Genomic DNA, 24,239 nt, shown 5'->3' on the forward strand with positions numbered 1-24,239 from the left:
CAGTTGGCTAGCTCATACTTCCTTTCTTATATACTGTGCAAGGAAACTTACTCGCGACTGGCTTTTTGTTGGAGGAACGCCTTCTTGTCACAAAGATTACAGCCTAGAGGAACATGGCTCAGCGCGGCCTGTGGATCTTGCTCCTTTGCCTGCAAACCTGTGAGTTCTGACCCTTGTTGATGCCCTCCTGGTTTTCTATTAAGTTTTAGAAATTGCCCTTAAGGAAGACATTGAAATGCCCCCTCCATCCATCTACTTTAACAGGTACCCCCTGGGTCTGAAAAAGTATCTAATTGACTGGGGAGAGACTTAGGATCCAAACCTGTCTTTTGGCTTTAGAATCTGTGTTTCTGAATTTTATCTGTGCCCAGTCTTCAAAGGTTTGAAAACAAACCCTTCTGCTCAGGAGAGGCAGCACTTGGTAGGCGTACTCAGAAAGCCCAACAAAAGAATATATTATCTAAAACCCTGAATAACTTAAAAGCGTTTCTTTTTGGCTTTAGATTCTGGTGTATAATTTTTGACAGAGATATGTCCTTCCAAATTATATTTCATTACTCTATCAGGTTAGAGTAATTATATATTTATAATTACCATTGTAAGAACTTCATCTCTATAAGCCCCCTTTATTTTCAAAGCACATTCAGAGTTATTAACTCTGCTTCTATCCTCCAAAAACTCTCCAAAATAAATGAGGAAGAGATTGTTATTTCCATTTGACGAAAAAGTTAGGCCTCAAAAAAGAAATGGAGAACTTGAAACTTTGTTTCTTACTTACAGCTTAGAGATAAATTATAAGGACACTTGAATATTGGTGGTTGTTATTATAAAGAAAACTATTACATAAACACAGCTCTGGGAGTGTTTTGTCTTTGCAGTCTCTCATTAAATCCAGTTAGCTTCTGCGTATAAAAACTATGATTGGCATTTATTTTTTTGAGATTTTATTCATTTGTGTGTGAGAGAGAGAGAGCTAGAGAGAGAGAGGCGCGGGGAGTGGAGAAGCAGGCTCCCCACTGAGCAAGGAGCCCCAACGTGGGGCTCAGTCCCAGGACCGCAGGATCATGACTGAGCCAAAGGCAGACGCTTAACAACTGAGCCCTTATGCTTGATGTTTCTGAATCTACTTATAGCCTCTCCTACCCCCTCTGAAAAAAACACACTAGCAAATTCCTGGTATGTGTTAGAACACAGAGAATCTAGTGGGTTGGGATTTCCTGAAAAGGTAGAATCACTACACCTTGGTCTCTCTGGCTCCCTTGGTCATTTAAACTGTGGCTCCTTTAATTTGAACTTCATGGAGATTGCATGACTAGGCAGGGCAACTTTTGGGATCCTGTACTAACCACCCTGACACGGCAGACAGAAAATGCAAGTAGATAGGGAAGAGAGTTGGATAGAAGCTAAGTGGAAATCTAAGGATGTCCCCAGTCTTCCAGAGAAGAGCATTCTGCAAATTTGCAAAGCATTCTGCAATGTTTGTGCTTATATTCTTACATGATTCACTCTAAAACCATTGAGGTAAGCAAAAATAGATATTATTAATCCCATTACACACAGAAAAAGTATAAGCTAAGATTCAAGTTAAATGATTCCCCTGAAGTTTCACAAGCTGATATTTGTAAGGCTGGAAAGGGACATTGGTTCCCCTAATCCCAAGGCTAGAGATCTTTCTGCTCCACTCTTCCTGGCTTCCTCTCATTAAGTTTTCAATTTCTTGATGCTCTTTAAAGTGCTAGCACACGCAGATTTAATGTGATCCCTGTTAAAATACCAACAGCATTTTTCACAGAACTAGTACAAACAATCCTAAGATTTGCATGGAACCACAAAAGACCCCAAATAGACAAAGCAATCTTGAAAAAGAAAAAGAAAACTGGAAGTATCACAATCCCAGATTTCAAGATATATTACAAAGCTGTAGTAATCAAAACAGTATGATACTGGCACAAAAATAGACACATAGATCAGTGGCACAGGATACAGAGCCCACAAATAAACACACGATTATATGGTTAATTAATCTTCAACAAAGGAGGCAAGAATATGCAATGGAAAAGGGACAATTTCCTCAACAAATGGTGTTGGGAAAACTGGACAGCTACGTGCAAAAGAATGAAACTGGACCACTTTCTTACACCATACACAAAAATAAACTCAAAATAGATTAAAGACCTAAATGTGATACATGAAACCATAAAAATCTGGGCCCCTGAGTGGCTCAGTGGTTGAATGTTTACCTTTGGCTCAGGTCATGATCCCGGGGTCCTGGGATTGAGTCCCACATCAGGCTCCACGCAGGGAGCCTGCTTCTCCCTCTGCCTATGTCTCTGCCTCTTCTGTGTCTCTCATGAATAAATAAATAAAATATTTTTTAAAAAACAACAAAAATCCTAGAAGAGAGCACAGGCAATAATTTGTCTATAACATTGGCCCTAGCAACATTTTTTAGATATGTCTCCCTAGGCAACAACAATAAACTATTGGGACTACATCACAACAAAAGGCTTCAGCACAGTGAAGGAAACAGTCCATAAAACTAAAAGACTACCTACTAAATGGGAGAAGATACTTGCAAATGACATATCCAATAGAATTCCTCTGAAATCACTGAAATGAGAGAAGTCTGAATATGCAAACTCATGACTCTTCAACATTGGAAAAATTTTCTCAAAGAGCCAAGGCTCACAGTCACATGCTCCAAATTCCACTTTCTCATCATAACTTGTGACCATGATTCTGACTGCTTCTGCAAGGAGCTAGCCACTCACCCTCTAGGGTGGAAGACGGAAGAGTCCACCACTTTTGTTCCATGCCCATTGTCTGCTCTATATTCTTTCTTATACTCTTTAATTCTTCCTTTTCTCTACACTTTTTTGCTACAGTTTCTTCAATCTTCACCTGGTTCCTCTTACCCATCCCCCACCAATAATAGGAATAATTAACCATTTATGGAACAATCACTGCATGTCAGGCATTACTCTAAGTAGTCACATTTATTATTTACCTTAATCCTTACAATATTGTTTGAGATGAGCACTATCAATACCCCAGTTTTAGAGAAGGAAACACAGAAAACTAGAGGCCATTTAGCCAAAAAGTGGAGGAAATAGGATTTGAACTCCAATGTCCTTAGGCTTAACCACTGAACAAGGCTGCCTTTGCCTCTGATGCCTTTGATGCTGACATGGAATAAAATACTGACTTTGCTATTGATCATGATCTCATTTTGGGATTTTTCAGTGGAAAGTGGTGATTTATTCCCATAAAGACAGGAATATTCAGGCAGAGAATGGGGCTGGTGGACAGGTCTTCACCAATAATAGAAATTTAAGCAGGCCACCAAAGCAGACTGTATCCAAACATGGTTCAAGTACCAGTCATTTCAATATGATGTGAGGTGACTTGAATTATCTTCTTCAAAATAAACAAAGTTCCAATATCAATAAGGTTTTGAAATCCTGTTGAATGTATAGCACAGTAGAAGCATTCCAGAAGTCAATATTTAGAAGTCCAAGAGGTGAGTGAACCCACCTGGTTATCTGTCTATGGATAAGTAGGTCCTGACCTTCACCCTGGAAATTAGACACAGGATTTCAGGGCTGGAAGAGTCCTGGTGAGATCCAATTTGTAGGCTATTCAAGTGTTTCCTGAGTCAAATCTTTCTTGTCTTGAACCTTAGAGAGGAATGAACCTGAGTTTGGGTTTACTAGGTTCACCTGTGTGGAAGCTGGAAAAGAAAGAGGTATGAGCAACTGGTTGGGGCTGGTGTTGGTGGTGCTATGTACCCATGTTTTCTTCATTACACTCAACTTTTTATTATATACCAATAGAGGGAAGTAGTGATAGAACAATGATTGGCCAGGATCCCATCTTGGTTTTGAGAATTTGTGTGTGTGTGTTTGTTTTTGTTTGTTTGTTTTGAAGAAATGGGTTCAAGTCAACTCAGATCTCAAAAGAGATGATAGAAAGCTGGGGCACCTGGGTGGCTGAGTCAGTTAAATGGCCAACTCTTGATTTTGGCTCAGATCCCAATCTTGGGGTCCTAGGATGGAGCCCTGCATTGCACTCTGCACTCAATGGGGAGTCTGTTCAGATTCTCTCTCCCCCTGCCCCTCCCCAATCAAAGTAAATAAATAAATCTTTGGGGAAAAAAAAAGAAAGTAAAAAAAAAAAATCCAATAGGCAATAGTATACTGTTGTGTGGGGGTGGTAGGTTCCTTTTCTTAAAACCCCATAACCAAAGGACTTACCACCCTCATGGAGATTGACACAAAGCTGGCTGCTCAAACCTTTGCTTCCTTTTTGCCCTCTACTGCCCTTAACTCAATGTAACGTGCTACAACCCACTCTCTCCTGAGGGGGCAGGGTGCAGCCACCCCCAGCTTCCCTTCTGGGAAGGTTCTCCCTTCTGGGTTCTTCCCTTCTGGGAGGTTCTCCCCCTATTATTGATCTAGGAGACAGTGGGTGGGAGGAGAGGAGGGGATGGTTAACTAATGCCCCAAACGTACAAGAAATGATTGCTTGAAGGATCCTAAAGAAGCCCAGGGGCAAAGGTGTTCAGGTGGCTGTTGGCAACAACACTCTTCTTCATCTCTGCTCTCAGTAGGAGCTCTCTGCTCCAGACCTAGTGTTTTGACTCTCTTTTTTCCCTTCAGAGTTGACTGGGGTATTATTTTCATCTCTGTAACCACGGGGCTTTGTTTTATATAGTACACATGTAGGGGTGCCTAGTAGATGCCAAGCATCATTCTAAGGAATTTACAAATATTAACTCATCTAACTCTCATGACACTTCCATGAGGTAAGTGCCACTCACTATGAGCTTCATTTTTAAACTGATAAAACAGCCCAGAGAATTTAACTTTCCTAAGACCTCAAGCTCATGCAGTCTGGCTCTTCTTCACTAAGTGAACGTCCAAGCTCACACCCCAGGAGTCCAGCCTTTTCTTGCCTTTCTTCTCCTCTAGTATGTCCTTCTCACCCCTCCCTTCTGTGGTCTGGTATATGGAAGTAAGGAAATCACACTCACTGGGAGATAGATGTTGTGCATGTGGGTCACCTCTTCTTCACCTCTTCTTCACTGGCCTCCCAAGGCTGCTCCTCAACACTTCATCCCACGAATCAATGTCTTGTTGACTCTCTAGGATGTTCCTTAGAGTATCATTTCCTCAAATTTGTACATTCATCAAAATAATAATGGCAACTACCATTTATATGTGCCAGGAGTTGTGCTAAATGCACATCTTCATAACTGCATTTAGTAAATATTCACATTTTAGAGGTGAACAACCTGAGGATCAAAGAATTTCAATAGTTTTCTCAAAATAGCACAGCTAGGTTCAAATATACCTGGATTCAACACCTGTGCTCCTAATCTTTACACTTCCTACCTAGTCCCAACCTCCCCTCTTCACTCTTAGCAGATAGCCTCACCTCCTATACTACTGGAGAGTTGCAGGCCATCAAGCATGACTATCTTCTATTTTATCCTCTCTACTCCAAAATGTCCACTATGTATTAAGCACCTCTAGGTGCCCTCAAACAATTCTATGGGGTGGGTATTATTACATCCCATCTTGTAGTAAAGTAAGATAAGGGCTTCAGTAAATGTCAAGGATTGAACTTGAACACAGGCCACGTGGCTCAAACCAGTGTTCCCTTGGCTCACCAAGCAGCCTTTCTTCTCTCTTCATCCCCAACAGCACCTCAAGATACCCTGTCCTTTCACTCATCATCTCCTTTCCCCCTTCCACCTCAGACAAGGCATGACCCTCTTCTGATTCCAAACCTATGCCTTCCACTGACTGCCCTTATCTTTTGTTCCATGACAAGCATTAGTGGTCTGTGTCTCTGCACCATCCTGGGTCTGGGGTTTTGAAGGTATAGGCCCCTGGACTCAAGTAATTCACAGTGTCCAGAAACAGACATTTGGGTTCATGACTACTATATAACATAGCAAGCACTATGAAGGAAAAACACAGAGCTCTGGAGAGCCCATGAGTGAGAGGACCTAACCTAGCAGGGCTGGTCAGGGGAATTTCCATGTGTCTTCTTCCCTACCACCTACCCCCGTGAATCTCTTCTCTCTCACTCTCTCTCTCTCTCTTTCAGGTAAAATTGGTATATGACATTATATAAGTTTCAGGTGCACAACACTATAATTTGACATCTGTATATACTACAAAGTGATCACCGCCAAGAGTCTAGTTACTGTCTATCGCCTATGGTTGACCTTCATCCATTTTGCCCAATCTCCAACCCCATCTGATAACCATCAATATGTTCTCTGTATCTATGAGTTTATTTTTGTAGCATTTGTTTGTTTTGGTTTTTTTTATTCTGCATAAGAGTGAAATTATATGGTATTTGCCTTTCTCTGACTTATTTCATTTAGCATAATACCCTCGAGGTTCATCTGTTGCAAATGGCAAGATTTCATTCTTCTTTATAGCTGAGTAGTATTCCATTGTGTATGATATATTATATATATTCCTATTTATATTCCATTGTGTGTGTGTGTGTCTGTGTTTGTACATCAGATCCTCCTTATCCATTCATCCAATGATGGATAATTAGATTATTTCCCTATCTTAGTTATTGTAAATAATACTGCAATGAACATAAGGGTGCATATATCTTTTTGAATTAGTGTTTTCATATTCTTCAGCTAAGTACCCACAGGTGGAATAGCTGGATCATATGTTAGCTCTGTTCCTAATTTTTTCAGGATTTTCCATACTGTTTTCCATAGTCACTGCACCAATTTGCACTCCCACCATCAGTGTATGAGGGTTCCCTTTTCTCCACTTCCTCTCCAACATGATATTTCTTGTCTTTTTGATAATAGCCTTTCTAACAGGTACAAGATGATATCTTGTTGTGGTTTTGATTTCCTTTTCCCTGATGATTAATGATGTTGAACATCTTTTCATGTGCTTGTGGCCATCTATTTATCTTCTCTGGAAAAGTGTCTATTCAGATTCTCTGACCATTTTTTAGTCAGGTCATTTATTTTTTTCACTGTTGAGTTGCATGAGTTCTTTATATATACTGGATATTAACTCCTTATCAGGTATATGATTTGTAACTATCTTCTCCCATTCAGGACATTTTTGTGCCACAAGTTCTCTCTGAAGTTGGGTTTCCCTTAGATCCTCTCCAATGCTAATATAATGTCTGAGTCCTTACAGCACCTAGAAAAATAAATATTGTGGTAGCTTGATATGGAGATTCTTTTTTAAAACTTAAAGTCTTAAGTCCATTAAGTGAGTGGTACTTAAAACAATCTCTCTGGGCTTTACTTGAATTAGCCCTTAATAATGGCCCTTTATACATTCTTCAGTATGGTCCTGGTTCCCCCAGGGCCATCATAGGGGTGGCCTAGGAAGCCCTAAATGGTATGTAGTGATTATGAGGATGATAATGAAGAGGATGAGAATTATCCTCATTATCAACCTCAGAAACAACTAACATTTATTTTGCCTTAATGGTTACAAGACATTCCACTTATATGATTTGCAATGAGACAGAACAAATTTTATGGTTTCCATTCTATGGATGAAGCAATTGAGACTCAGAAAGCTTTTGTGACTTTGTGAAGCTTGTCCAGCTTATAAGCAGAAGTGTTAGTACTTACACCTTCAGCCTTCTGGTCTTTCAACCATATGTAGTGGTAGCACTGCCACCTGTCTCAGACCACAGTCAGAGTGTCTAAAGGTGACTGCATCTTGTGCATGTGTGAGCGCTAAGCTTTTTCTCAGCAAGCCCAGGATTGACACTGACAACACAAGCAGCAAGAGTAGCAGCAAGACTTTCTACAGTTTGACCTACCTGCCATTACTACTGTCTCATTACCCTTCAATATACCATCAGTTTCTCAATGACTTGCTATGGGGGCTAAGTCAAAAACAATATTATGTTCTTTGTGGCAAGACAACTGCCATAAACCCCAGAGAGTTCTGTTTTCACAAGCCACCCACACACTTCCTGGGGCTTGAGGAGAAAACCTACATCCTCTTCTCACATTTGACTTGAATAAACAGAGCCGAATGACAGTTAGATGTGAGGGTCTGACCTTTAAAAAGCCCCGCAAGACTATATGGCACCAGAAGCATCTGTCTAATTTGCAGGAGCCAGTACAAAATGAAAATATAGGGAGTCCTTATTCAAATAATATTAAGAATTTCAAGGTGACACAGCAGCATTAAAAACAAATTCGGGGTCCTTTTGGGCTCAAGGCTCTATGCACCTGTACTGGTTGCTTGCCCATGTCTGAGAGGGATTCAGGCTGGCACACACCAAGTACCCCTCTGTCAGACCCTACCTATCAGCCCAATGGAACAGTTACTTGGAGAGAATTAATGTTCAAGAAGCTAGATTTTGGTAAACTATGACTCTTGCCACTGAAGGAAGCCTTAGTCTCTCCTGTTCACACAATGGTTTGTTTCTTTTGCTCTTACCATTTGGCACTCTTCAGACTGTGATATTTTTGACTTGCATACACATCTGTCTTATTCCCTGGACTGTGAACTCCTCTGTACAGCAACCACATCCTATTCTTCCCTGAGTCCCAAACACAGCATCTGGCACATAGTTAGCACTTAATAAATGTTTGTAGATGAGGGCCCTTAGTCTCCTCCTCCCCCGTGACCCTATTACATCTCCTTCTGTACTTCACCCACCTCAACTAAGTCATCACACCTCACCTGGGATGGTCCTCCTAAAGCAAAATCTTGGTTGGCCTGAAAGGAAAGAGATTTGTATTAGTAGTCCGTGGGCTCATTCTGGGATTACTGGGCTGGAAGGCAAGGGTGACCATTTTATGATCATATTGCCTTCCATTTTACAAACTAGGTTTAAATCAGTTTACCTTCATAAAGTGAAAGAAGAGGAGAGAAAAAAAACAAGCCTGTCATCTACCCCCACATTGGGTTTTAAAAGCGTTCATCCTTCAGCTTTTACTAGAAAGTGTTTCTGGATTCCCCAGAAGAGATCAAGTCTCCTTGCTATTCTCTCTCAAAACACCATAATACCTAAACAGTTGACCTTGAACAATGCAGGGGTTGAGGATGCTGGCCACTCATGCAGTTGAAAATCCATGTATATAGCTTTTGGCTCCCCCAAAACTTTACTAATAGCCTGCTGTTGACCAGAAGCCTTACTGATAGCAGTCGATTAACACAAATTTTATATATATTTTTTGTGTTACGTACCTTATTCTTACAATACAGTACACCAGAGAAAAGAAAATGTTACTAAGAAAATCATAAAGAAGAGAAAATACATTGACAGCATTGTACTGTATTTATAGGAAAAAAATTCATATATAAGTGGACCCACGCAGTTCAAATCTGTGTTGTTCAAGAGTCAACTATATATTTTGTATGTGAGCATCTGTGCTTATCCAATTAACATTGATCTCTTCCTTTAACTGTTAAGTTCCAGAGAGCAGGGACTTTAAATATTAATTTTGATATATATCAGCTGATAAATATCAATATATCAACTTTATATCAATACAACATACAATCTCAATATACTGTATCCCCCAGCTCCTTACATCGCACTTAAAAGAGTAGACGCTCAGCAAACATATCTATTATAAACTTAATTACTAGGGCAGCCCCAGTGGCTCAGCGGTTTAGTGCCTGCTTTCCACCCAGGGTGTGATCCTGGAGACCCAGGATCTCGAGTCCCCCATCGGGCTCCCTGCATGGAGCCTGCCTCCCCCTCTGCCTGTGTCTTTGCCTCTCTCTCTCTCTGTGTGTCTGTCATAAATAAATAAAATCTTAAAAAAAATAAATAAATTTAATTACTAATTACCTGCCATAGTATTTGAGACAGAGCTGACCTTGAATAAACCCATGCATTCATTTATAAAATGTATGAATGAATAAATGAATTTTGCTTACTTCAGAAGTTGTTCTAAGAGTTTCCAGGCAACACATAAGTGAATTCCATTTATTAATCCATTCCCCAAATATTTACTAAGCACCCACTACGTGTCATGTATTCATCTAGAGGCTGGAGATAGAGTAGTGAACAAAAAAGACCTCCAAATTACCAACTTGAGAAATATTTTTTTTTTTCCAGAGCCTCTAACACACTCTGCCTGTATCTCCCAAGAATAAAGGTATAAATGTAGCTTTCTTTTTGCAAAGACCACAGCAGCCAGGCTCTTGTCCCAGCTCTTCCATCCCTTGACAATATGATCTTGGGAAAAAAACCACATTTAATTCTCCAACCTCCTGGAGGTTTATGGTCTTCTTCCCTCTAATCCCTTACCTTTCAGTCTATAAGTCTAGATAAAATGGTTTTAATGAAACAGTTCCCTTGAAATTCACTGGAAACTTCATTTTTGAATGATAATCCTTTAGAAATTTAGCCATCATAACATATTATGTGTAGAGTAGAATACCAAAAAAATCCAAAAACAAAACCAAAAAAACCCCTCCAGAACCTGGATGAGCTGCATCTGGGGCAGCTCTTCAGGGAAGCTCAAGCTTGGGGAGACAGGAAACTCTAAAAGGTGCAACCATGAAAGGCTATGGTTTTCATTTATGTCCCCAGGTCTGGAAGCAGCCAGAGGTGACACAGACATCCTCACGGTCATTGGGACTCTGGGGGAGTCGGTTACTTTTCCCTTAAATATCCAAGAATCACAGCAAGTCATCAACATTGTTTGGAACTCTGAAACGTCCGTTGCTTTTGTAACACCGGGAGACTCAGAAACAGCACCCAAAGTGACTGTGACCCACCAAAATTACAACGACCGAATAAATGTCTCACGTCAGAACTACAACCTGGAGATCAGCAATCTGAGGATGGAAGACTCAGGCATCTACAAAGCCGACATAAATACAAAGATCCTTGAAGGGATGGTCACCACCACCAGGCGCTACAACCTTCAAGTCTTCCGTAAGTTGTGGGAGGATAAAGGGCTTGGCTTGTTTTGCAAATTTGCTCTCTATAGAACACCTTGATTTCTTTATTGGCTTCCCTAAACCTTTCCGTACTTATAAATACTTCTATAAATACATCAATACCCACAAGGAGGAGGTGATTTTGCTTGTTTTTAGCCATGTAATCTTCAATCAGCAGGTTCTCCCGTGGGCCTGGTTTTTCTTTTCAATAAAATGTGAATAATCATATTATTCACTTCCCATAGTGGGGATCAAGTGAGATAGCATATGGAGAGTTTCTCTAGAAAAACCCTTATTTTAAAATAAGTGTGGATGCACAGAGAGGTGTGAAGAGCCATGCCGGGAGGTGCTGCGTCCACTTCACCCAGCCTCCGCCGGCGGTAACATCTTACGTAACTGTAGTTCGATACCAAAACCTGGAAGTTGACATTGGGGTACCTGGAGCTTATTCAGGGGTCATCAGCTGTCTGGGTGCTCATTTATGTGCGTAGAAGTGTAGTGTGTACAGTTTATTAACATGTGTGCCCTACTGTAACCACTACTGCAATCAAAATCCTGATCTGAACCATTGCAGCAAGATGCCCTCAGCCATTCCTCGCCACCCATGCCCTCCTCAACCCCTAGAAGACGTTAATCCCTCCTTCATACCCAGCAGTACGTTATTTCACAAAGGCCGCGTACATGCACTCAAGCAATATGCGTGCTTTTGAGATCGGCTTTTTTCACGCAGCATAATTTATTTGAGAGTCATCCCAATTATTGCAAGTATCAGTAGTTCGTATCTTTTTATTGCTGGATAGTATTCCACGGTACAGATGTACTGGTCTGTTTAACCACTCACCGATCAAGGGATATTTTAGTTGTTTCCAGTTCAGGGCTAGTATAAATAAAGCTGCTATGCACATTCACGTACAAGTTTCAGCATAAAATAAGTTTTTGTTCCTCCAAGATAAATACCCAAGAATGAAAACATGGTAAATCTATTTTCCTTTTTGTTCTTTAAAAAATGTTTTTATTGAGGGGCGCCTGGGTGGCTTAGTTGGTTAAGCATCTGCCTTCAGCTCAGGTCTTGCATGATCCTGGGGTCCTGGGATGGAGCCCTGCGTTGGGCTCCCTGCTCAGCAGGAAGTCTGCTTCTCCCTCTCCTTGTGCCCTTTCCTCCGCTCATGCTCTCTCTTGCTTGCTCATTCTCTCTTTCAAGTAAATAAATAAAATCTTAAAAAATATATATTATTGTGATAGAATATACGTAACACAACATTTATTTATTTTTACATAACACAGCATTTAACAATTTAACCACTTTTTAAAAGATGTATTACTAATTTGAGAGAGACACAGAGTGTATGTGAGTGGGTGGAGGGGCAGAAGGGGAGGGAGAGAGGGAGAAGCAGAGTCCCCACTGAGCCCAGAGCCCCAAGCCGGGCTCAGTCCCAGGACCTCGAGATCATGACCTGAGTGGAAATCAAGAGTCAGATGCTTAACTGACTCAGCCCCCCAGGCGCCCTTGCTCTCATCTCTTTATATGTTCAGTTGTACTCACTCAATTTCTGGGAGGTGTTATACCGTCTGCAGTTAGAGCGGACCACGGGGAAGTCTCAGAGAAGGCCGGATTTCCCACATGACAAAATCTGTACCTTTTGGGTAGTTAGTGGAGAAGATAGTGAGAAGGGAGGGGATCCCTGGATGGCTCAGTGGTTGGGCGTCTGCCTTCCGCCCGGGGCATGGTCCTGGGGACTTGGGATCAAGTCCCACGTCGGGCTCCCTGCATTTAGCCTGCTTCTCCCTCTGCCTGTGTCTCTGCCTCTCTCTGTGTCTCTCATGAATAAATAAATAAAATCTTAAAAAAAAAAAAAAAGACAGAGAGAGAGAGAGAGAAGGGAACTGACATTTGTTGAACTCCATGTTTCTGTCATCCTAGCACCTAATTTAAGAAAATAGAAAGATCACACATGTTTAGGCAATACATGCACCGAGTAAAAGACATCGCAACTCCCCCTTCTCAGGGACAGTCCTTGTTGCTGGCTTCTTTTGTCTTTCCCGTAGATAATTAATGTGGCCAGATAGATGATCGATGATAGATGGATAGATAGGTGATAGACGGATGGATGGATGGATGGGTGTTAGAGTGTTCTGTAAACACAATACCTCAGTTAGTCTTCACAACGAACAACCCCAGCAGGAGACAATTATCCTTGTGTCATAACTGTTGGAGCCAAACCTCAGCGAAGCTGTTTGCATCCCCGTTCTGGGAGCAGCGGAGGCTGGTTGGACCCAGGTGTCCAGGGGCTTCCCCCGCTCAGCCCTGCCCCGCCCTTCTCTGCTCAGCAGCCTGATGCAGGTAACATCCCTGTTCCTGCTGAGAAAATGAGATGGGATCCTATTCTTAATAGGAATTAATAGGAACTATCCCCCACTTCAATGCCCAGCAAAAAAAGAATTTCTCTAAAAAATCAGTAAATATCAAGCTGAGACTTGAACATTCTAGTAAATCAAGTTTCTAAAGAAATGTGTGCGTGCACACACCTGCACACACCTGCATGCATGCACGCACGCACACACACGTTGGCTCATATTTTGCTGTGGAGCTCCTCAAGGTGACACCAAACTTCTTTGAAAAAAATTTTTTTTCTCACAAGTCCTCATTAATTCTGGTCTGGAATAGATCCCTCTACGAGACTTGTAGGACCAGGGTTTCTGGTGAGGCTGGAATGGAAAACATGTACAGCTTCTTCCTTACCGTATGCCACTTCCTCAGAGGCACGGACAACTTTAAAAATACCCCATGAACTAGAAAGCCACATGCTGGTTCCTTCTGCACCCTTCCCACATGGCTTTGGTAGGAGGAACAAAGCCCAGCACAGCAGCCTGGTCAAGGCTGAACTAAATTTACCAAGTCTGAATGGGCCCTTTTTTCTTATCTGCTGGTAGAGAGAAGATCTTCCCCTTCCTTCTGCCTGCCTCAGATAGCTCTCCCTCCATCCTAAATATAATTGTTCTTCCATAACCCTTTCTAGCCTACAACTTGGACAGTTTACCTTTTGATTACTTTAGTAAAAATATTTTTTGATGAACTTTTTTTTTAAAATTTTATTTATTTGAGAGAGAGAGCATGAGCAGGGGGAGAGGCAGAGGCAGAGGGAGAAGCAGACTCCCCGATGAGCAGGGGGCCCGACGTGGGGCTGGATCCCAGGACCCCGGGATCATGACCTGAGCTGAAGGCAGATGCTTTCACGGACTGAGCCACCCGGGAGCCCTTAAAATGAACTTTTAAAGAGATTCTAACTTTTCACCATGGGCACTTCAGAACAAAATGAAACAAAACAACTTAATGAAAACACATGAGAAAACATAAAAACATAAAAAAAATTTTTTTTAAAGACTGTTTGGTGCAGCAGTGTGCTGATAAACGTTCAACTGGTTCTTGCTGGTGTGTGTGACACAAAAGGTGTGCGGCACACAATTTTATCAGTGGTGATAAAATATACCACAGTGTTATCGTGCATCCCACAGAGCGAGTTGGACTCACAGAATGCTTCCATTGAGCTCTGCTGAACGTGTGTACACCTCCCAACGGCAACTACCACCGACGAAGAAGCCAACGTGATGGTTGACGGGTTCATTAAGAGAGTGAATAGGGACAATGTAACTCAACAAACTGATATTTCAGGGCTTCACTTGCACATCCATGTGAGAGGCTCTTTGCTGAATTGGATAATGGTTTTCAAATACAGGAGGGGTCTTTTTTGGTGCTATTCGCAATGTTATGGCTACAGACAGGAGGCCCTTTTAACTTTAATCTACTTTAGTAATCTTCCTTCCGTTGTTCTCTCCAGTCTAGAATGACAATCCACAGAGCAGTCGACCCAACCCAAGTCTGAGCATTTGCCGATTTCTTGGGGGGGGCGGGGGGTGGGGGGACAACAGAGGGAGAGGGAGAGGGAGAAGGAGAAGGAGAGGGAGAGGGAGAGGGAGAGGGAGAGGGAGAGGGAGAGGGAGAGGGAGAGGGAGAGGGAGAGGGAGAGGATCCTCACAGGCTCCACGCCCAGGGCGGAGGCCCGCTCAGGACTCGATCTCATGACCCTGAGATCATGACCTGAGCCCAAATCAAGAGGCTGATGCTTAACCGACTCAGCAACCCAGGCGCCCCGTCACTTGCCCGTTTCCGTGGTGTACATACTCCCACTGAGTCTTAAAACTTCCCTTAAGAATTGGGAGGACTTAGTATATCATTACAAAAGACAGATGCGATAGATGAAAATAACTTGTAGAGCGTAGATAATAGCAAATTGGTCAAAGAGAGAGAGAGAGAGAGAGAGAGGTTTTGAGTATGTATTAGCTTTTTTAAGGTATGATTTATTTTATTCTAAGTTTTTACAATTTCATTTCTCATGATGGCTGTGTTTAACAACGCTCTTGAAAAAAAATTTCCGGGAAGTCTAACAGCTGGCTCTCCTGGCACAAGCCAGCTCCACTTACCCCTGGCACCCGTGTCGTCCCCCCCTAGGTCGGCTTGGGAAGCCAAAAATTACGCAGAGTTCAATGACGTCTATCAACAGCACCTGTAATGTCACACTGACGTGCTCCGTGGAGAAAGAAGAAGAGAACGTAACATACAGCTGGAGTCCCCTGGGGGAGGAGGGTAACGCAATACGGATCTTCCAGACGCCCGACAGCCAGAGGCTGACGTACACGTGTACAGCCTGGAACCCCGTGAGCAACAGCTCTGACTCCATCTCTGGCCTGCAGCTCTGCGCAGGTAACCAGCTCTGTCCGGCTGCCCTGCGCTCTGAGACCCGCTCACAGGAGCGGCCCGGCCTTGGTTCCCAGGGGAGTGTCCCCCCTCGTGCCAGGCCTGGTCCCCGGCGGCACTTCCTCCCAGCAGGGCCTGGAAGACGGGCCAGAGCCTTCTGAGATAGGCTGTGCATTTGGGGTGTTCGGAGGCAGCCCCCGCGTGGCCCTCTGATTCTATTTCTAACGCCGACTTTTAACAGCAAAAAGTACAGTTTCTTTTTTTTTTTTTAAGATTTTATTTATTTATTCATGATAGACATAGAATGAGAGAGAGAGAAGCAGAGACACAGGCGGAGGGAGAAGCAGGCTCCCTGCAGATAGCCCGACGTGGGACTCGATCCCGGAACCCCGGGGTCATGCCCTGGGCCAAAGGCAGGCGCCAAACCGCTGAGCCACCCAGGGATCCCAGAAAGTACAGTTTCCCTGGGAGCTTTGGCACTGCCCGGGCGGACAGCCCACGGTGACAGCCCCTGAGTGTGGCCCAGCCCACGGCCTGTTTCCTGAGAGCCGAGTCTCCTGTATCTTCCCTTTCCAGACGCCGCGACAGGCCCCCGATCTCGCCACACCGGGCTGCTGAGCGGGCTGGTCATGCTCTCTCTGTTTATCTTTGTTGTGCCTTCATTCCTTTTGTTCCTGATGTGCAGAAGAGGACAAGGTAGGATTTTTCCGGAAGGTAAAATGTGGACGTGCACCTTCTGCACCTTCCTTCTTCCTGGGGTGGCAGTCATTTATCCCAGGGGGTGTACGGAGGTCCTTGGTTGCAGGGAATCCACCTGCGCAGTCCCTGCTCCATCACCTCCCCGTCTCCAGGGGGATGAGCCCTAGCACTGCGGACGGGACGCTGAGCGCACTTGGGAATCTGTTCCTGGTGTCATCGGTATCTGGTGGGCCCGGAGCTTGGGTTTGGGTTTAGTACTGCCATTGAGAAGCTGTGCCTCCCTGGCGTGTGTCTTTACCTGGCTGGCTCGGTGCTCTCACATGGGAAATGAGCTTTGAACTAGAGGGTCTCCAGGGTCACTTGCAATTCCATCGTATTTTGACTATGACCGTTGGAGAGTCACTGAGGGACATGTGCTCACTTTGCATTCCTTGGTCATCACTAGATCCCTCGGATCCCTCTGGATCCTTCTGTAATTGTGGCGTTGACAATTCAGGAAATCTAATCTGAGGCCTCCAGGGGATCATTGTGCCCTCCTGTTCCTCCTAACCCCCAAGATCTCCCCAAATCTTCCTTTCCCACCAATCATAATTCAAGCCTGGGTGTAGAGAGGATCTACCTCTGCTTCCATGCTCCTGACTCTCCTTTGGGTCTGATTCCTCAGGTTCCTACTTGAAGAACTTCAGTAAGAACTCCGGTAAGTTCTTGGCCCCCAGTTTCCCCAGATAACAAGGGGGAGACATGGGTTCACGGCAGGTTGGTTAAGACTCAGCTAGTGCGTTGCAGGCAGTCTGGGCTGGAGGTTTACCAGCTGTGGGTTCGATGTCCCCGTAAGTGCCAGGTTTGTCAGTGGTAAAACAGGCCTACTAACAGGTGCGGTGACCATCCTTACTAAGTGGGCTAAATGCAATTACCCACATAAAGTGCTGGGCCTGTAGCCTGGTACATAGTAAGCGCTCACTAGATGTCAGCACTGAACTTACAACTGACGGCCCGGGCGTGGCACGGAAGGAGGCACCCCGAGGAGGAGAGTTTGTGTCACGGGCCATCACGCGGCTGCGCGATGGGGAGAAGTCGCGCGACCCGACACAGGCCGTAGGTGATGTTCAGGGCTCCTCAGACAGACATCTGCCTTCAATCCCTCCCGGTCTCTTTGGAAGGAAGAAGTGCCACCTTTTCCATCTACCAATGAGGTGACAGGAGCACCTGGTCTGGCTCGCGTGCCGACGCAGGGCCTGGGACAGACCTGAATCTGAAACGTCAGACCCCAGTGGCGCTGCTCGACTCAGCCCATCCTGCGTGGATATGTTGGTGCCCTGGACTGTGGAGACCCTAGGTGCTGGCCATGTGAAGTCTCTTTTCAACTTTGCCCCAAAATGCTCCACTTCAGGAGCAAGGAGAAGAACACGCCGGGATGAGTGCCTTTACGAGCCCAAGAGTAGGGGCTGGGCCCCGGGGCCCTTGCGGATCCGCGGCCTCACGCAGAGCCGGGCCCGCAGAGGGAGCTCAGTGAACTGACCGCGTGGGCCAGTCGGGCAGACAGTGTTTGTAGAGTCGCGCCGCCGCACCTGGAGGTGGTGACAGTGGGGCATGCACTAGAGTCCGAGCCAACCTTTAACTGGAGAGAAGCAGCCGAGCTGAGAAAGCAAGACCGTCACACGAGAAGACAACTAGCCACGCGAGGCAGGGGGCACCGCAGGCCGAGATGCCGCGCGAGACCCTGGGAGGAGCAGCAGCCCCTGGCTGCCCCCCGCCGCGTGGGTGGCCTTGGGAGAGCCTCATCAGCCTAACATTGCTTCCAGGGTAGACAGGGTCCCCACGGAGCCCTGGGTGAGCCGCACCCCCCATCCACGTGCAGTCCCTAGAAGAGGGAGGGGCAGTCCAAGGACCCCCAGCATCCTCTCACGACAATGATAGACTTGGAGGGCTTCGTGTCTTTATCCTAAAGAGACAACGTTAGAGTAGGCCAGGCCATCTCTAAAGTCCATCCGCCTCTCACACTCTCTGCTTCTATGTTTATTCATGACGCAGATGCCATCTCAAGGAAGACCATCTACACGTACGTCATGGTTACAAGAGATGCCCCGCCAGCAGACGGCAGAATCTATGACGAGATCCCCCACTCCAAGGTGAGCTGATACCACTCGTGGGGCCTCACCTCCCCCCAACCCCGAAAAGGGAGTCAGGAGCAGAGAGCAGCAGGCCAAGGATCTGGAGGGTCCAACCAAGCATCATCATGTCAGGGAAATGATGCCGTGAGGACAGGACCATGGCCATTGTCACCCCATGGGAGCCTCCAGGGGCAGAGGTGTCGGCTTCCACACGGGCCCTCGCTCTGAGTGAGGCAACAGGCCTGACAAGGAGTGGAGCCCCTGGTGTGTGGGGAGGGCTGCTAGGTGGCCACCAACATGGGACAGGTGGCTCAGCGGCCTCCAAGGACACAGAACTGAGAGAGGTGCCCCTTTTAATAGAGATCTCATTTATTTATTTGAGAGAGAGAGAGAGCGAGCACATGCAAGGTGGAGGGGCAGAGCGAGAGGCCTCCCTGAGCAGGGAGCCCGATGCGGGACTCAATCTCGGGATCCCGGGATCATGACCTGAGCTGAAGGTGGAGGCTTAACCACCTGAGCCCCCCCAGGCGCCCCACGAGGGGTCCCCTTGAGCTCAGTGTTCTGGTCTGGCTGCGGCACGCGCCCTCCTCCCACCTGCCCCGCCCCTGCCTGCCCCTCCCTCACCCCCGGACCAGGCTTCTAGAGGCACCACCTTCCCTGTGCCTCCACCGGGCTGTGCCCTGAAGTCTCCAGGGCTGGCGGGGAGCCCACTGCCTGGTCCATCGAGCACTGTGCTGGCATGATGGGGGCAGGGCCCACGCAGCCTGGCGACAACCAAAGTCTTCAGGGATCACAGCTCGGTCTGAACCATGCAAACCCCAACTCTTGGCTCCTGAGGGTTTCACCCAAGGGCTACCCTGTCCTCCCGCCCGTCACCCAACCGTGACCCTCTCCAAAGCCAAAGAGAACCAGAGCTGAGGCCGGTGGGGGGTTGGGGAGGGGGGAGGCTACGTGGTGGGAGTGGGCAGGGGGCAGCGGGCAGGGCAGAAGCAGGGACGGGGCCGAGCCCCTCACTGACGGGGGGGATGGGTGTTTTACAGGAGCTCCCTGCCGGGGAGGAGCCAGTGAGTAGGATTTACTCCACACTGCAGACTGACAAGGTAAATTCTTTTTGATTTGTGTGTCCCTGTTGCCCTGCGCGTTGCAGCCAGTCCGCGGTTCTGCGTGTGCCCGGCCGGCTGGTGTCCGTGGTCCCCTTCTCTGGACATCTCAGGACTCACCGCTGAGGGCCTCAGCCCGCAGGTGTTTTGCACCTGCAGCTCCCGGGGCCGTGGCCGTGGCTGTCCCCAACTTGGCCTGCTTGGGGTGCCCAGCCTGCCTCTAATGCGGGAGCCCCTGGGCCTCTGAGCTGCCGCGTGGAAACCTCCGGCTCTAGAGCACCCAGGGCCCCGCTGGCTCACAGGACAAAGATAGACAACAGGTGCCCCCCTCTGGACAGATGCAGGCCACACCACAGGTGCCCAGACCGGATAGTAGGACACAGGCTGAATTTCAGTTACTGTTTCTTCCACCAGCTGACTTGTGCAGTGTGCAACCCACACAACCATTTGCAGCGGAGCAGTGACACTCACAATGCCCTGTGCCTCAGTGTCCCGCTCCGGGGTAGGCAAAGAAGGAAGGTTAGACCGAGTAAGATCTGGTGAGGGGTGTCCTGGTCTATGAGGGTCCTCCTCAAACTGAGCAAAATCTTCATGAAAGGTAAATAGGAGCCGGGGAGTCTAGGGGGGAAGCAGCGAGAACAAATGACGGCGGGAGGAAATACCAGGCAGTTGGCTGCCAACGGATGGGGAATGAGAGGAGCTGATTCTGCGGCGTCTGTGAGCTGCAGGAGCAGGAGGGTCCGAGAGCTCCATGCCCAGGGCCGTTGCGCGTGAGGACAAGCCGGGATCCTGGCGCTGAGGCCGAGGGACCCTCACTGCCTCGGTGCCTGGGAGACGCAGGGGGGCAGGGAGAGGGAAGGAGAAGGGGGCGCGGGGGGCAGAGGGCCGCAGGCGTGCGCAGGAGCTGAAGGACAGGGGTTGCACACCAGGGGTGACTGCGGCAAGGCCTGGGTCGGGAGGTCCCGGCATCTGGGTCCTGGCGTCTCCAAGTGCGTCCTCCAGACGAGGTTGGTGGCGATGATTAACTGGTCACCATGTGATTCAAAAAAAATTTATTTTTTCCTGTTGGGTCCACTTTATTTGGGAGCGGGGTGGAGGGAGGTCTGCGGGGCCCTCAGCAGGGCCAGCGGCCGCCGGAGCTCCCGGGCTGTGGCTGGGGTCCCACCCGCGCTCGCGTCCCCCGGAAAGGGAGCTCAGGCGGCAGGACTGAGAGCCTGGCCGCATTCTCACCGTCAGTGTGGGGGGACTGGTGAGTCCTGGGGCCCCGGGTGGTGGCCCTGCCAGCCCCAGGCCCCAGGTCTAGCCCCAGGACCGAGACGCCTTGGAGGGGGGCGGGCTTGTCGGCGGCACCCCAGTCGCTGGTGGAGGCGACTGGCCAGTTGGGAGGTGCAGCTAACGGGGTTCAGAACGCGGGAGGCCTGAGCCTGGATGTTGTCCAAGCCCGTGATCCAAATCCCCGCAAACAGCCCCAGTCCTTCCTGCTGCATCTGGCTGGGTACACAGCTGATTACCCGGGGCTCTCAAGTGGGGGACTGGTGCCGAGACAAGGGCTCGGTGGGGCCCTGCAGCCCGCCCTTCGCCAGCGCCAGGGAGGCCTGAGGCTTCTCCGGGCGCCCCGGTACCCCGAACCCCCGGCGCGGCCTCCCCCAGCAGGCGCGGCCTACCTCGCCGCTCCAACGCCCTCTCCCGCACAGGTGGGGAAAGCCAGCGCTCGGGACGCCAAACCTCCTGGGATTTCAACCTACGAAAATGTGATCTAGGCCCCTGGCTCCTCCCCACGGAACCGGAGCAACCTCCAAACTAGCGGGTGCCCCGGACCCCGACTTCCCTGCGCATATCTCACCTGGAGATTCAGGCCATCACACCCCAGTATGCGGCTTTTTGTGACTGGAGAAGATGACCCTGCCCAGCAGCCCCCGATGTAGAAAGGATCGGTGCCTTGCACGTCTGGAGTGGGCCGTGGCTTTACCCCCCGGGCCGCTCTGCGAGGAGCCCTGGTGCGCGGCCGCCACAGTCCACGCAGCGCCTTGGACCAGTTAGACGAAAGCGCCCTTCCCCCGAGCAGGTGCAGCCCTGCCCACGCACGTGCTTGGCGAGTAGAGTGTGGGCTGCGTTTCAGCCTCTATGTCCCTCTGCCCAGGAAGCTTTGTGCATGGGACAGCTGGCCGGACCAGCCCAACCCTACAGGACGGCGTCTCCCGGGAAGCCACTGGAAGCGCGGCTCTCAGCTGTGCGGACGCGGCCTCCAAGTGGAGTGCGGGGAGATGCTCCTCCTGTAGGGACTAGACTGCTCTGAAGTAGAGCCTCATAAGACTTTTTTATGGCCGTTTTTTTCAACTTGACTGGGCCACTCATGGGGTGCCCAGATATTTGGTTAAACATTATTCTGGGGGGAATCTGTGAGGATGAGATAACCGTTTGGATTGGCAGACTGATTCAGCACTCCAGTGTGGGCGCACCTCACCGAATCCGGCAAGAGCCTGAGTAGAAGAAGAAGACGGCGTACAGGAGGATCCATTCTCTCTGCCTGACCACCCTAGAGCTGGAACATCAGGTCTCCTGCCTTAGGACTTGGACTAGAACTTACGCCATCAGCTCTCCTGCTGCAGACCTTGGGACTTCTCGGTCTTCGTGAGCACACAGGCCACATCCTTGTTAGAGATGTTCCCTGTTGCTTCCATTTCTCTGCAGAACCAGACTAACACCTATTCCAAGCAGCCTGAGCAAGGAGAAGAGACCATACCCAGCACCCCATTCACCAAAAGGAATTGACCATCTAGATTTCTGACACTTTGGGGGGAACTGAGCACAACTCAACCATCAAAACAAGAGACCTTGAAAGAAGCAGGTCATTCTTCAGAGGGAACTTGGCAGATACATGATGGTGTAGATGATGAAACTGGGTTGACCCTTGTTCCTAAGACTCAGTCCAGAGAGTCCTGGACTTTGCACTTTGGTTAGATGCCCCTGCCCCTCCCGCCAGCGCTGAGGAGGAATCACGCAGGCCTGAACAGAACATTCAGGTGATCCTATGAAGAATTGTTTCCCTCATGTGTGGGCACCCATAGCCAGCTAAATCCTAAATCCCCATCAGCAATCCCATCCTGGGCAGTAGAAATAAGCTGCATGTAGCCAGAAGGAAGATGTTAGTCCCAGCGAATAGGTCCATAGAACCTGACCTATTAGCCCTGACCACCCTTAGTAGTGTTGGGGGCTGCAAGACCCCCAAAGTGTCAGATGAGCACAATAGCTGCCCTATGCAAGACAAGCACAGACTCTATACTTAAATGCCGAACTACTTGCTGTGGAGAGTGCCAGGTGCTAGCAGTCAGGGACGGCTCCGTGAGGGAGGTGAGGCTGCAGCTGGGCTCCGGGAGAAGGATAGGATTTGGCCAAGAGTGAAGAAGACAGATCACATCCAACTGAGGCAAGCACAAGAAGCAGAGACGTGGATCTGTGGGATGTTTTTGGGGCACCTCCCCGGATGCACTGAGTGCGTTCACAGTCCCTTGCCTATGCCCGCAGAGCGCCTCTGCTTCTGTGTGCGCCCCCACCCCGACCCTTCCCACACACTGCAATGCTCAGATCAAATGTCACCTCCTCTGTGAAGCTTTCCCTGGTGTCACTGGCCAAACTAATCAGGACTTCTTGCACTCCTTTTGGCCCCTTGCTCCTTAATCACTGCGTCTCATTTCTCTCTGCTTCATAGCATAGACCATTATTCGTTTCCTTCCACTCTGTACGCACCGAAGGGCAAGACCCATGACTTCATGACCATAAAGAGTGATCATGAGAGACGAGAGTTTTATTCATCTGTGTATCCACCACCAGCCAACCTCGTGCCTTGTACCCTGCTTGTGAGCAATGAATGCAATCGAATAGAACTGGAAATGAGCAGCCCGCTCAAATAGAAGGTACACGTCGCAAGGATGGATAGAGGCCAACGAGCAGAGTGGAATCCAATTACAGCGCGGTTAAATGTCGGAATGCAGAGGTCAGTGTAAGGACACTGTGGACGGAAAAGCCTTCCAGAGTTAGGCCAACAAAGACATCACCTGAAGCGGTGAACTAGGTGTGAGTGAAAGGCAGTCACCCTCGGGAGGGACGTGAAGGAAGAAATAAAGACCTGTCACAGGGATGGAGAAGTTCCAATGTGACGCTGACCAGGCTGGGTTTCCCCTAAAATAAAAGCATGCTCGGGGCCCCTGGGGGGCTCAGCGGTTGAGCCTCTGCCTTCGGCCCAGGGCGTGATCCTGGGGTCCTGGGATCGAGTCCCGCAGCAGGTTCCCGCAGGCTTCTCCCTCTGCCTATGTCTCTGCCTCTCTCTCTCTGTGTCTTGTGAAAAAGTAAATAAAATATTTTAAAAAACAATAAATAAAAGCATGCTTCACCTTTATGTGAATTGAGGGACCTCTCCTGAACACGGTCCTTCTGTCACCGGCCCCTGCTTCTCCCTGATGCTCTGCCCAGTCAGTGGGGGAGAAAGAATAGAGCCGGAGCAAGACGTCCTCGGGTCTCCCAGGAGAACAAACCTGGGAGGGACCCAGTGCCCAGGAATTCTTCGCGTGGCCTTTGAGCCCCAGGGCCACTGAGCTCCTGTCTCTCGCTCTTTCTTTCCTCGGACTCTTCTGATTTATGAAGTTGTAAGCCA

General features: G+C 47.9%; 1 protein-coding gene across 2 annotated transcripts; it reads left to right on the top strand.

Moving 5' to 3' along the window:
* The first annotated feature begins 11 nt into the window (after positions 1-11).
* CD84 (CD84 molecule) lies at positions 12-23,968 on the top strand. Of its 2 annotated transcripts, none has more exons than XM_025420775.3 (8): positions 12-159; positions 10,573-10,920; positions 15,433-15,684; positions 16,255-16,374; positions 17,042-17,074; positions 18,409-18,506; positions 19,529-19,588; positions 21,283-23,968. In XM_025420775.3, exons 1-8 carry the CDS (start codon positions 114-116, stop codon positions 21,346-21,348), a joined length of 1,023 nt encoding a protein of 340 aa, XP_025276560.1. In that variant the 5' UTR covers positions 12-113; the 3' UTR covers positions 21,349-23,968. The 2 variants fall into 2 exon arrangements, with proteins under 2 accessions (XP_025276560.1, XP_025276561.1); XM_025420776.3 differs by having other exon boundaries at positions 23,298-23,968.
* The last annotated feature ends 271 nt before the right edge of the window (positions 23,969-24,239 follow it).

This window comes from Canis lupus, chromosome 38 (assembly GCF_003254725.2).
Source record: "Canis lupus dingo isolate Sandy chromosome 38, ASM325472v2, whole genome shotgun sequence".
NCBI classification, from domain to species: domain Eukaryota; kingdom Metazoa; phylum Chordata; class Mammalia; order Carnivora; family Canidae; genus Canis; species Canis lupus.

Excerpts from the sequence above, each read along its gene's own strand:
- CD84 (XM_025420775.3), top strand. The coding sequence starts at position 114 with ATGGCTCAGCGCGGCCTGTGGATCTTGCTCCTTTGCCTGCAAACCT. Across the intron at positions 15,685-16,254 it reads TGGCCTGCAGCTCTGCGCAG|ACGCCGCGACAGGCCCCCGA; the intron begins GTAACCAGCTCT and ends TTCCCTTTCCAG. Across the intron at positions 19,589-21,282 it reads CCACACTGCAGACTGACAAG|GTGGGGAAAGCCAGCGCTCG; the intron begins GTAAATTCTTTT and ends TCTCCCGCACAG.